The following is a 14,321-nucleotide window of genomic DNA, read 5'->3' on the forward strand; positions in this document are numbered from 1 at the left end:
AAGTCCAAATTTTCTCTGCGGGCAATAAAACTGAAACTATATAAAGCTGTGTCGTTTACCTGCTTTTGTATGAGACAGAATGTGCTCACCTGCCCAAAGCCAATAGGCTGCTGCTGAGGCTGGAATGCAGGGGTGATTTTCTGCTGTCTGTTGAGGAGAGGAGTGGAGTGGTGATGCTGTCGCCCAGGAATGCCTCGCCCTTTGGACTGGCACAGAGACTCCAACACTGAGGGAGGAGGTCATGTAACAGGGGAAACAGAGAGATGGAGATGGCACACTTAAATGCAGAAAACTTGGTGTACTGCTATCAGTTTCAGATGGAAATAACAAGCAAGCCGATCTTAGCAAGAGACTGTATCCAAATACAACAACAGACATGGAAACATTTGTGGCAGGAGGCTCTGTGGGCTTATCTGAGATTTCAGCTGTGGTGGATGATTTCCAAACCTTAAAACATAGTAGTATCTGTGCTCTGATCTACAAGGTTATAAATAGATATGTGTTGGGTATTGGGGAGGGGTCTGTAACTAAGCTTGTTCAAAGAACTTAAAGTGGGGGTCAGAACATCAGCTAAAAATACATATGGCACCACAAGAATAGAAAGCTGTGCCCTTTATGTTGGGCTTTAGTTCTAATAACTTAAAGACTGGGGAGAGAGATGTCTTTGACATGAAATGCATTATGAGCCTGTGTGAGCTGATGAACCCTTTACTTTTAAAGACGTATAAAAAGGTCATTCTTTATTCCTCAAGTGTCCCACTGACCACAGGTGTTATAAAGCCTACATACATCATGCATAACCCCGCTTTAATGTCTGAAAGTAATATTCTTTAAACATTTATTTGTTTTGGACAACCAGAAAATGTTAATGTATTCCAGTTTGAATGTGTTATTCAGGACATTAAACATTTTATGGTAATTATGCATGTCTTATGCAGCTTTAACACTAGAACCTCCAATGGGGTCATTTTTACCCCCTTGGTTTTTCAAACACTTCTATCTCTGTGAAACTAAAACCCCTATTTTACGTCAGTTCATTGACTTGTCCTAAAAAGGATCCAGTCAATTTTGGTGAGTGTGTAATCAAAAGAAAAAGAAATATGACCACTGATATCTAGACCCACCAAGAGGGATCATTTTTAACCCCCATTTAAGAGCACTTTCCTTTCAGCTGTCAGTTGTTTTTGTTTGGTAGCAGAAAATAAGGTTAATTTCCAATGCAAAAACCTTTCAAAACAACCAAAAAAATGTATAAAGTGCTAATGTGCAGTATGTAGACAAAGCATGTGCTCTTATTGTAAGTAATGAGTGAAGAAAATAACAGGAGTGTGAAGCTGTTTTCAAGTCTCATGCATGTCTTTATAGTAGATATAATTATTTCGTCCTTATTGTAATGTTATTATTATCATCAGTTATTTAGCTTATGTCAAAAGGTTTGTGTCTGTTTGCGTCTGAGCATGCATGTGTGTGTTATATTAAATATTCTGGTATTTGACAGTATTGTTTTTTTGAAGTCGCCATTACTTTTTATATATTACTATTTAAAAAAGATAAACCACATTACTGTATCCCTGCATCTCTAACACTGTTGCAACAGGGGTAGAGGGTGTAAAAATGACCCTTCCTGGCAGTTCTTGAGGCATTGAATGTTGGCGGTTCTAGTGTTAAGAAGAGCACATCCACACAGATACTGCATCTCTTAGAGTCAGTCTAGAACCAGCATAAGAAGTGTTCACAGCAAGCAAGTATCCACTCAAAAAATCAGAGCAGATATGTCAGGGCAGGTAACCCATAATCACCTGTGAGAACCTCTTTGGCCTACTAACACGGCATAATCCCAGGCCATGTGACCTGTGAAGCAGACAGCAGCAGTGGTGACTAGACTTTTGAGCTAACATGACACACTTGTTAGCTGTCTGAATGGGTAACACCATCAGAGTCCACTTCAGGTACAAGAGGCAGGAAAGATTTATATTCAGAGGAAAAAAACTTTGTCTTAATACTTTACTGGTCACCTCAACAAGTATTACATAAAAGTATATAAAGACTCACCAGAAAAAAAGACAGAACTTAATAGTTGGACTCATAATCTATATTAGTGGATCAACTCCAATTCAAAGTTTTCTTTATACTGCAGTTGATCCAAGTTTCTGTGGGACATTCATGTTACCACAACATTGCGCGTCCAGTCTTACCTGTGTTTCCAGGTGTGTCATTGACAGCTGGGTTGTGGTTGTTGTTCTGCACTCGCATTGGAGGAACCACAACAGTGCGAACTGTTGGCTTGCTAGGCTCGGTTTCCGGGGCAACACATGCAACTCGAGGCTCGCAGTTCTGGTTGCTGTCAGTGATGTAGCGACGCTCTGTGAAGGGACTGTTGCTGTTGCCAGAGGAGTGCGAAGCGGGAGAGCTGTCTACCGTGTCACAACCACTCTCCTGTTCATCATCAGACATGCTGCCAGAGGATAATCAAAAAAAGAAGGAACGCAAACACTAGTTTTATTTAGAAGCTGATTGTTGACGTTAGGGAAAGGAATTTTCTGCAGAACTTAGTGTGAGAAGCTTTTTAATAAAAGGCTTTTTATGCTGCCCTATGCTGCCCATGGCCTTTTACAGATGCCCTAAACTTTACCTGTTGGGATGTTTGCAGGGTGAGGTGCTGGACTGGGCTGAGGCAGAAGAGCTGGTGCTGAGTGTGCTGTCTGGACTGCTGAGAGAACAAACTCTCTCCATACAGACGGTGCTCTGACATGCCTCACAATCTGCACTGCCCTTGCACCTGTGAGCGAGAAGAAATAAGATATAAAACCTTTAAAAGCTATTTAAAAATAGCATAAAAAGGAGCCAGATGGCTGATACTCACTCCCTCATTGAGTGTCTTTGTGCATTCTCCTCCTCATCACTGCTGATACTGATGACACTAACAGTCGGGCTGGCCAAGTCGGAGATCACCATGGCCTGCCGCTGCTCCTGCGAAACTGAGAGCTCCTCACAGTCTGGCTCCACTTTGCAGCAGTTCTCTTCATCATCCTCCTCCACCTGCTCTGTTGCTGGCTCCTCTCCCACAGTGTGCCCTTCCTCTGGACATCTGGCTTCCTCCTCCTCTACCTCTTGCACATTCTTTGCTGTATCGGCCATCTTTGGGGACTGACATGCTAAATTTTGGATGTTTGTGTTTTGGAAGATGTTGCTGCCCCTACACAGGAATTTGGAAAAAAAGAAGTAAACGAGACTTTCATATTTGGAAAGATGCACATTTGTATTGGTTCTAAAGAAAAATGCCCATGTGCTGTACCTGTTCACACAAGGCTTTGCTCTCTTGTTGGCAGCTGGCTGAGGCCACACCACATGTGCGATGCCTATGTTAATTGGCTGGTGGGTGGACATGGTCATTTGGTTGGTTAAGAATGGCTGTGGGTGGGCAATCATGGAGCTGTAATGGTTACCATGGGGACGCACTTTCCTGCAGTAGGGAAACAGAACATTAAAAATCAAGCCAAAAGCTTTTAGCACCATTTTTGACAAAACGGTCCCAGTCAAAGGACATGTATGAGTCATCATCATTAACATTCAGGGGAGCAAGCATGCTGTATTAGAGCAGTGCAGCCACTTCTGAAGCATACCACATGAGGGTAATAAAACACCAATGAATAAAAAACTATACTGTATGTTGGAACTATAAATACAGATGACATATGAATTATATTAAACCTCCTCAAATAGAAAAGTTTCTTACCCCCAGTCACCCAATCTCTGTGAGCCTGTCACAGTGTCAGATGCCAAAGTTGTTGGTGGTGGGGGCACAGATGTGACCTGCTGCCAAGTGGGCACCAAAATCTGCTGTGCACGGCTCGACCAGGGCTGTTATGAGTGTAGAGAAGCAAAGCAGCTGTGTTATTGCACTGTAGATTTCTTCCGATTGAGAAAAAACAGACTGAAGATAAACTTTACACTTCAGTAATACACATGCATCTTTATATTTAAATTTTTATCATTTTAATTTACACTTTATAACAAAGCCTAACCTAATTTATTCATCAAAAAGTTGACATATTCTTCACATAATTCTACTGTGATCCTTCATTGTTCACTCGCTACCTGTGTAATGACTCCAGGTCTGATCTGTATGGGCTGGATTGAGGGTGCTTGAGTGACTAGAGGCATAGAGGCCTCCATACGAACAGAGTAACCAGCTGGTTTAGCTGTGTTGGTGGAGATACCTGCAGGAGTATTGTGAAGGATTGTATATTAATTTGAGGTATTCAATGTAGCTCCAAGAAAGAATGATAAATAAGTAAAATTAAAATTTCCAGCACATGCTTTACCTTGAATGGTTGGGGGACAAAGAATAAGAGCCTGTTGAAATGACTCGTTGCACCTAAACTGACCACTTCCAGTCTGAAGTGGTATCCCAGGGTGCATTACTGAGGGTGCTGATGGGGCTAACCCCTGAAAGGAGGGAAAAAAGTAAATTAGTTTTATTTATGTAAACTAACTAACAATACCATTCTAGAGCCAGTAGATGGCGACATCTAAGTCAAGAGCAGCTTGTTTTCAAGACCACACTCTGCTCGTCTTGTGCTGGTATTAGTGGGTAACCTGTTAGTATAGGCATAAATCAGACTTTTCAGTTAGAGGAATTCAACAGATCTATAACACACAGCTGATATACAGGTTTAGGGGGCTGAATCAACACATATTCAAGGTCTACTTGCTGAAATGACTCCACTTCAGCTTCTGTTACTGCTACTGGTTAGATTTTTTATATGAACATTCTTATAAAATGATTTGCAAATGAAATAAGGACCAATTTATCTAGGCTAACGAAGCCTACACTTGCTGTTTTTTTATTTTGTCTCTTTTTCTTTCTTTAAACAGGTTGCAAAAAAACAGTGGACTTTCTCTTTACGACATGCCAGAGGGCTAAACAGTCAAGAGCATGTGCCTTTACTTCACTACCCACACTGCTCTCGTGCCTGAGTATAATCACATTTAATGGATAACGATAACTAGAGCTATATTGTTCTGCTACAGCTCCTGCATGTGGCCCAGCCCCCATACACATGAAAGTGAACACAAAGCAGCCTTTCAAAGTGGTAATAGAGTCACAACATTTTCCAGCAAGTCTTCTGAACAAGATTAACCTCTTTATGTACTGCTCCAAAAATATAACAGGAATTATAACTGAACAGCTTCATTGTGTAATGTATGCCATCAGGTATTCTTTCACAAGGTTTTAATTTAAATAAAAAAAAAGATAAAAGAGTGTTCTAAAATCTTTTTATTGGTCATTTTTTTACAGCACAATGGCTCTCAAATAGACTTTAAGATGTTTTGCATTATAAAGACTCAAAACCAAAACGGAGGTCAGCGCTTCTTTTTTCCTCGGCAACAATGCTGATTTGCACTGTTGCCATGACCTCAGAAACATGACGTGATTTTGTTGCCATGACAGCAGTGCTAGGACGCAATAAGACAGGCAAGTCAGCATACAAAAGGGCAATAAAAGCAAGTAAACACAGTCTTCATAGGAACAAATAACAGAACAGAACATTAGATGTCAAGAACCTCCGCCATCTGTGAATATTGCATCACTCATATATTCAGATTGTTCTTTTTTTCCTTCTTTTTGTGTCCCTTCCAATTCAAAAAACAGGAAAACAAATGATGATTAACATGAAAACACATTGATGCCAGTTCTTTGTTTCCTTTGTTTACATGTTAATCCACTGATCTTGTGATTACTAAGTATAAAAAACAAACAAAACCCATGTACAGAAGTTCTAATATGACCAGAGTAACTCACCTGAGCGTGGACAGCTGGGATTTTGCTGAAGGGGTGGTTGGCTGAGGCAGCAGCGGTTGTAGTAACAGGTCTGACGAAAGGACCTTTATTTCGATTGGCGGCCTCATACGCAGCGGGATGAGTCCAGCAAACATCCATGATGTGAAGACATGACTTCACACTACAGACGGAAAGGTGATGCAGATGTCTAAGTAATGTAGCACTTTCATTATGACCGCATGCCTGAAAATCTGGAGTAAGGCAAACTTACTGGTTGCTGTGGGGAAAGTCAAGCAGGTGTTGCATCGTCACAAAGGGGTGGACGAGAGCTTCAGCAGGGGCAATCCTCTCTTCTGCATCAATCAACAACATCTTCTTCAGCAGGCCAACAAACTCCCGACGGTCTGCCTTCTCCGCTAGCAAGTCACTACCTTCCAGATTTATCATCAAGTTCACCTGGAATACAGTTTGTGAAGACTTGAGACAACAGCCCTTCATCTACAGATTAACATAAAAAAGACGCAGAATGACAAATCTAATGTTACAATATGAAACAAATATTACATGAAACAAATATGGATTCACAGAATCTCTTCTGATCTGGAAAAAAAGCAGCTCAGACATGAAGAAGCATTGATAAGTCTCTGTGGGACTTTCCATGGTCTCTTCTGAGTGAATGAATATGAATCTACATTTCTAAGGCTAAGGTTGGAATATTACTGAGGGGAAGTTTTGGAACATTAATCTCAGATCTTGCTTTCTCATTCATAGTAATATCGAGTATTTGGTCTGTTCTGTTCTTTATGTACAACTAAAGGTGTACCACCTCTAGTTAAGACCTAGTAACACACAGCCTTTGAACATCTGAAGTTAGTCCTGTTCGGTATGTTGTGGTCTGAATGATAAACATACGTGCGCTATGTCATCCAAACAGCTGAAGATGTACTTTCTTGCTTCCTTTGATTTCATTCCCGTCTCCGTCTCATGCTCATCTGTTGACTGTGGAACAAGAAAACATTTGGTGAGGACACAGGATATGAATTTAGTGAATTTGGTAGAAAAGCTGACCTAATACATTAACATTTGCTTTGGCTATATCCTGTAGATGCACTATTTAAAAAGTAATATATCTATTTTATATATTTTCAAAGAAAAATGCAGTTTACATTGCAGTGTCTTATACATAGTGGTGTCATTAAATGTCTGTAAGCCAGAGCGGTCTCTACAGCGGGGTAAATATGACTTTCAACAGGCTTTTTCCAATTAAAACTTAAACACGACAAAAGTGCCAAAGTCGTGGGAGGGCCAAAGTGGAGCTGTGATGTTGTGCTTCCTTTATCTGTTCATAGTAGCGTATAGTAGTGAGCTGAAGGGGCTCATAAGCAAATACAGACACTTGTGAGACAGTTCAAGTTAATTCCAAATTGTAATTTGAAAGACTGAGAACAGAACTAACGTTACACAATGACCAACCGAAACTGCTGTAAGAAACAACTACATTCAGATAGAGCTAGATTAAAAACAAACAAACAAACAAAATTATTAATTTGAATAGATTCAAATCAAATAATTCAATACATAATACACTCGGAGACAGATTTATTTATTTTTCATGCATTTCCTTTTCTGGTGACAACAGTGACCCTACTCTTAGCATATATTTAAGACTGTGTCACTCCCATGCAAAATCAGCTTCTCTCCCAGAGATAAAGCCAAATTCATATTTATAAAATAGCAATCTTAATAACTTTGTTTCTGGACACCCGATGATAAAAATTAGGCTGAAAAAACTATCAGAAACTTGATAAATATGGTGAATACATGGTTTTTGGTGGATTATGATCACAGATGTGACAAGGCACTTATATGCCCAAAATCAGCTTTTCTCACCAAGATAATGCCAAATTCAGATTTTTCTCACTCACACCATTGTATTACACACATATGTGAACTATTTAGCATATTGTTACTTCTAATTTACCATATTTCAGAAGTGTGTGAATATTCCTCACCTTTAGTCTCCATGCTGCGTAAGAGGAATCAGACTCTTTGCAAAAGAACCGTGCAGTCTTTGTGCCTGCATTCAGTAAACGCTCTCCTGGCAAGCCTTGTGTCTGAGAGATGTAGCGAATCTATCGGACAGACAGATTGGGTGGGTGGGGGGGGGACAACAAAACATAAATAAAAGAAATATTTTTTATTAAACTGCTCTTTGTTTAAGCTGACATTAAAACATTTTGTTGTATTAAACTGTTTAAGTTCATCTCTACAATAAACATATCAAAATAATGCTTATTTTTGCCCAAATCATTCTTAACCTCACCAAACCCAACACCACTGCAGCAATCTTATGTACTGATGATAATTTACAAAATCACTCTGTATTAACTTTCTCAGAGTTAACTGTGTGTGGATAAGTGCAGAATGGCAACAGCTAACAAGACCTTAAAAATGGCTTGTTCCTGTCAAAGTCTAGACCCAAATAAGAATCATTGTGTCAAGTGTAGCGTGATGGTTTCATTGTCAAATGCTTTACTGGGGAATGATGCTCGCCAGTCAGATGCTGCGGGGCAAGAATGTCACACACAGGTTTATGAGAGGAGAGCGGCAAGAAGCCTAGCTGACGTCAATCACACCCAAGTGAAAAGAACAACAATCATTAGAGATTCAGCGTGGCTAAGGAGGAGAGACTCGTTGAGAGAAAGATGATCACAAACACATCATTGCACACATTCATATACTGTACATAGAATTTCACAGATCAAGACAATGCAAAAACACTAAACACACATTGTGATATCTGTAAAATAAACAAATGTGTATCACATATGTTGTTTGATTGTAGAAATTCTATTGTTGGAAGTGCTTTAATGTGTTTCTCTCTCTAGCATTAGGCTTTGTAACTTAGATTCTGAGGTGAAAATACTGCAATGTCTCCGTGTGTAGGTGGGAAATTTTGTCCATGTTGGTTGGCTGTATATTTACTGGGTTATAATAAGGCAATGCATTTACTTGGGTTGTGATGGCTTACAGTTAAAATCATTTTCCACAGTCACTGTAACCCTTTAAAGACCAGGGATGGGATGACAAGAGTCATTTTACATCACCGGCAACGGATTGGGTGTAAAAGCTGCTTTTTCTTTCAGTACTTTCCCAAAACACAGGAAAATTTAGGAAACGATTCCTTTTCAATCTCTCATTTTCTGTTCTGCATATCATTCACTGATAAATCATAACTCTACGTATGATTACAGACACTCAGTTCCAGCAAACATTTCCCTTAAGTCTTCCTCTTTCATGTCCATATTTTAATGTGACTATGCAATGCCTTGGAAACAACAGATAAAAAAACCTGTTTGGTTAGGACAATCCTTGTGGCAGGAAAGTCCTTTATTTTTCCTTGAAGGCCTGTCTGTGCAAAGAGCTCACAAACCACTGAGATCAATGCTGCAAAGCAAAGCTATGGCTTCACAAACTAACTAGTGGCCTTTAATGAGCCAGGGATAGGAAGCACTAGCAACCTTTATTTTACAACAGTCTAGATAACACCATACACATACCGAAAAAAAATAAATAAAAAAAAAATAAAAGGCATTTTAAAGCTGTTCCTGACTTAATAAACTAAAGATAATCTCAGTCTGGAATCTCACAGTTACTTTCTCCATATGCCTCCCGTCCAACATATCCCACACATTTATACTAGGGAGTAATTGTAACTGGTCCCAAAGAGGATTCCCTCTACAACCTTGACACCCCTAACCCTAACTAACCTTTTACTTTTTTTTTTTTTTTTTTGGTCAACACTGACCTACCACACATATATACATATATTCTCTTATTTGCCCACTGGGGGGAGACCAAAAAAAAAGATTTGCAAGCACATGCCATGACTGCACCACTTTCACTGTACGGTAGAGAAGATACACAGTGTAAAGAAGACATAAATTAGGAAGACAACAACAGAGTTCACCATCTGTGACTAATTTGATCACCAGGAAAGAATGAGCTGCTGACTGAATCACAGGATTGTTCACATCCAAGAAGTTAAGTCTTGTAATACCTTAGATAAAAAAAAAATGGTGTGAGTGGGGGATGAAGTAGGGGGAGGGAGGTGTAAAATTGGAGGAGGAGCCAGAGTTATAAATACAATATGCTGCGTGGGATGTAACAAGACCTCATGCAGAAAGATAAGATGAAGAGGGGAAGAAGGGGTGGTAGTAGCTCCATGAGTCAACCTGCAACCCCTCGGTGACACCTCACACCAGCAGTCAGCTTCACAAATAATTACAAGAAAGAACTATTTATGATTATTCGCAGCTTTCACCTTTAAAATTAACTTTTTTTACACTTGCAAAATCCAGTAAATGATTAGACATGTACACAGGCACAGTGGCTTCAAGGTTGGAAATAATATCAAAATATTAGATACTTTCATGGAAATAAATAGAAATTTGTCACGTAATGGCTTCTTAAAAAAAGGTCTGGACCTGTGTTTCACAGATTTGTGGAGTTGGATTGTTGAAATGGTTTTCATTGATTTGCTGCTAAAGATTTTGAGGGCAGGTCTAATCTCCCAGATACATTATGCATGGGACTGTGAATATAATAAAAACAAAAGTCAAGCCCATCTTGAACACTGGACAGTTATAAATAGGCCTACTGCCATGCACGCGCCTTAGACTAGCAACAAGCTAACCATTCTACTTTATAACAACATCTACCAACATATATAACAACATCTTTCCTAAATGCCAGAATTTACAGAACTTGGGCTGTCTGCTTAAACTGTATGGGAGCAATGACAGCAAAAAAAAAAATGGATTAATTTTGTACAAGTGAAGCTGAAATGCAGCACCACTGCAGACCTGGCAGCAAACCAGCAGAGCCACCAGTGCTTCACAGAAGTTTAATGGAAACTTTGGCCAGAACTACATGGAGTTAAAGATCACCACTAACACTTCATGATTTACCTTGTACTTCAACAATCTTTTAACAAGGTCAGCTGGGACTGATGGAAACAATGGTGCACTACTGTGACCACAGGCCTGAGTCTCTTGTTTTCCCGCTGCCATTCTCATGCATTGCTAATATAGGTCTAATAAATCTGTGGCAGCTAGCACATAATCGGCATGATAATATAAGTTTCATTATTTAACGATGTTGGTAAATTAGCCCACAGCTGAGAAGTGAGGGAGATATTTTGCATCTGCAGTGTGAATTTCAGATTTCACATTAGCAGCTTGCTTTAGTTAAACTCAGCTCTGCTACGTTTGCCTCGTAGTACAGTTCATTTGAGCTGATCAGAGATCTTGTCAATCAAGGTGTTGTGCCGACATCCCCAAAGCATCTGAGAGGATAGAGCACCATTTATTTTTCTGCAATTCTGAGAATAATAAGTCATTTTATTTACTTAATGGTTGTTTTGATCATTTATGATTGGTTGAGGGACTGACAGCCATGTGACATACTTGGAATGTAATATTTATTTATGCCTTGCACAGACTAACGATTCTGACATTTCTTTAATGAGATATTAAACCATATTGCTGTCAGTGAAAATCCTGTGGTTGACTCGAAGGCTACATGGACCTAGCCTGTAGATCAAGAAAGTGAAATTCTATAAAATGACCAGCAGGGAGCGGCTCCTGTGATTGCAAAAAGTAGTCATATGTGATTGAAGACAAAGAGAAGATTTTACCCAAGAACAGAATTTCCAATCTCACATTGGGATCTTATCTCCAGCAGGGCTGCAACTAATGACTGTTCTGATGGTCGATTAGTCACCGACTATTAAAATGACTAGTCGACTAATCGGATTATGTTTCTCATGATTATTATAAATGGCTCTTATTTTACTTTCAGCTTTGAAATCTTGCATGAGGTTGTTACGTAAGTCCGACGTGCCTCCTCTTTATGTGTTCGAGCATTGCGGACGTACTTCCGTGGTACGCAAGGCCTGCTTTACAAATCTGACATGTATATAATTTATTTTATAAGTTTAACATGAAGTTATCCCAGACTTTTGATGTCCTCTGCCGCCGTTTTGCTCCCTAGTCCGCCACCATATTTTTCCCCTGGCGGACTTTATTGCGCAAGCGCAACTCTCAGCAGAGATAAAAAAAGAAGACAATGTTTCACTCTGTAGTTTTTCTTGCCCTCTATGCACATGTGCATTGTGCAACTCCCAGTAGAGATAGGATTAGAAGACGATGTGTCACTCTGTAGTTTTTTTTTTTTTTTTTGTTTGTTTGTTTTTTGTTATTTTTTTGCCAACAATAGTTGACGGCTAAATTCATTGTTGACTATTTTTATTGTCAACTAATCATTGCAGCCCTAATCTCCAGATAACTGGCTGGAATAGCATCAGTCTTTACCAGTGATGGGAATAACGGAGTTAAAATAAACGCCGTTACTAACGCCGTTGCCTTTTTTAGTAACGAGTAATCTAATTAATTACTTTTTCTATCGTTACAACGCCGTTACCATTACCAAAATGCCGTTACTACAAGTTACTGAGTGAAGCTACGAAGTGGTCGTCCCACTTGGTTTAACGCTAGCTTGGCTCACAGACACAGGAGCTCCAAATGTGTGTGTGTTTTCCCCTGTAGTGAAAACAGGGGTAAGCGATTAAGTAATGATGATTGGAGGAAAATTTTATAAGCCAATCAGAGACACCAGGTGGGCGGATGTTTACACACAAACCCAGCACATAGAAGCACACACACAAAAAATCAGAGATGGCGAGTCCGGAGTCTCAGGGAAAGACGGCGTTTTCGAGGTGGAAATGATGAAGAAAATTCTTGAAGTACAGTTGTACCAGTTGTGGTCTTTTGAGGTGCAATAAATATTAAAACCTCTGTTCAGGTACCAGTCTTTGCTGTTCTACTCTATGCACCTGGCCTGTGAAACCTGTTCTGAAAAAAATCAAACTTCTTTGACATTTTTAAACTTTAAAAAAGTAATGAAATAGTTACTTTCCCTGGTAACTAGTTATTTTTATAGTGGAGTAACTCAGTTACTAACTCAGTTACTTTTTGGGAGAAGTAACTAGTAACTGTAACTAATTACTTTTTCAAAGTAACGTGCCCAACACTGGTCTTTACACAAATTTAGTGGAAACACCAGCTGTTTTTGGGAGGGAGATTCAAGAGCCAGGAAAGGTGTCTTCTGCAGGCTCTAACTTGTCTGAGAAGGCACTGCTTCATGCCACTTTGCCCAGTCAGGCACACCTCGTAGCTCTGGAAGCAGCTGCTGCCTATTATCTGAAAAAGCTTGTGATTCTGCATCTCAATGACTTAGTAGTAGCAATGATTACTATATTATTGTTTGCTGTCATATAATGAATGTGGCATTCAGTTTTGGCAAGCTACTTTCTCATGCTTCAGCCATTCAGGGGTAACAGAGTCCTACTGGCCATAGCCCTGAACCTCAGTCATAAAATCTCCACTCAAAAGAAATCCAAAAAGATATTTAAACCTTTTCTCAGCTGCACTATTAAGGATTGTAAGGAAGTCATTACAGAGAAGATTCAGGGTTAACCCTTTAACCACATGCATATCATATTTGATACTAACATTTCTGAGACAGGAATAAGCAGGTAAAGATGGATGGATGGACATTTCTCTCTACTGCATCACTCTATGGTAAAAACTGCACAAAACTCTGTCATACTATCTGATGCTTGTCTTCTGCCCCTGGTGGATACCTTTTGCACTACAGTAATTCTGACACATTTCAAAGTAATAAACAGTACATGCGTACCATTTATTTAGTTTTTTTTTTTACATTTTGTGATAAAATTATCGTAATTTGTTCACATATACCGGGTTCTGATCTCTATCTGACACAAAGTGCATTCCATACTTTCCTTTTCTCCAGTTATGATGTTTTTCAGTGATACCATCAATCACACTCCCATCTACAGTACACTATGTTAACTTTTAGCTCCCTTGTTCCACCCAATCTAAATATCACCTCGACAAGTCTAAAAAATTTCCCCCAGGAAATCTCTAAAGCAGCTATGTGAACAAATTTGTTCCTATAAAACAGATGAATCATATTTCGACAGGTGCCACTGAGCTCAAGTCAAATCTCCTTTAGAGATGTTGCGTTATCTCTGCTGTCATAGTTCTGTGGAGGGTGAAAAATGATGCCATGGCACAAAAATACATTGCTTTGAGTGCTGTGTTGAGCAGTGCTGAGCCCTGTAATGTAGGGTGCTGCATGAGACAGAAAATGATCTGTATTGGCATGCTTTGAGTGGATGGGGCTCTGCGACAGGGGAAAGCCGCTCAACATAAGCTCAGATCAGTCTAGTCCAAGGAAGTCACAGTCAGGGCTCCAGTGGGAGGGGCAGGTATTCACCTGCACTTAATAGACATGCCATCAAGCACAGGAATATACCTTCTGCTCATGGTAACAGACTCCAACTCATACAAGTATGTATACTATGTTGCCAAGAACAGAGTTCGTGCCATGCTAAATTTTTCTTGCTGTAAGTTACTAGAACCAACTATCTCTTCCTTGCTTAATCAAC

At 39.6% G+C, this 14,321-nt stretch overlaps 1 protein-coding gene across 5 annotated transcripts in view; it reads right to left on the reverse strand.

Moving 5' to 3' along the window:
- hipk3b (homeodomain interacting protein kinase 3b) overlaps positions 1 to 14,321 on the reverse strand; it is a 40,005-nt gene that overhangs the window by 2,091 nt on the left and 23,593 nt on the right. The window contains exons 4-16 of one of the 5 annotated variants that reach the window (XM_041985922.1): positions 7,798 to 7,917; positions 6,698 to 6,784; positions 6,057 to 6,241; positions 5,807 to 5,966; positions 4,326 to 4,449; positions 4,099 to 4,220; positions 3,737 to 3,861; positions 3,296 to 3,463; positions 2,864 to 3,196; positions 2,633 to 2,779; positions 2,196 to 2,455; positions 1,800 to 1,851; positions 90 to 226 (exon numbers count right to left, since the gene is read on the reverse strand). In XM_041985922.1, the coding sequence (XP_041841856.1) occupies positions 90 to 226; positions 1,800 to 1,851; positions 2,196 to 2,455; positions 2,633 to 2,779; positions 2,864 to 3,196; positions 3,296 to 3,463; positions 3,737 to 3,861; positions 4,099 to 4,220; positions 4,326 to 4,449; positions 5,807 to 5,966; positions 6,057 to 6,241; positions 6,698 to 6,784; positions 7,798 to 7,917 (2,020 nt within the window). The other 4 variants (XM_041985910.1, XM_041985930.1, XM_041985935.1 and 1 more) reach the window with 4 other exon arrangements.

This window comes from Melanotaenia boesemani, chromosome 1, assembly GCF_017639745.1.
Source record: "Melanotaenia boesemani isolate fMelBoe1 chromosome 1, fMelBoe1.pri, whole genome shotgun sequence".
NCBI classification, from domain to species: Eukaryota; Metazoa; Chordata; class Actinopteri; order Atheriniformes; family Melanotaeniidae; genus Melanotaenia; species Melanotaenia boesemani.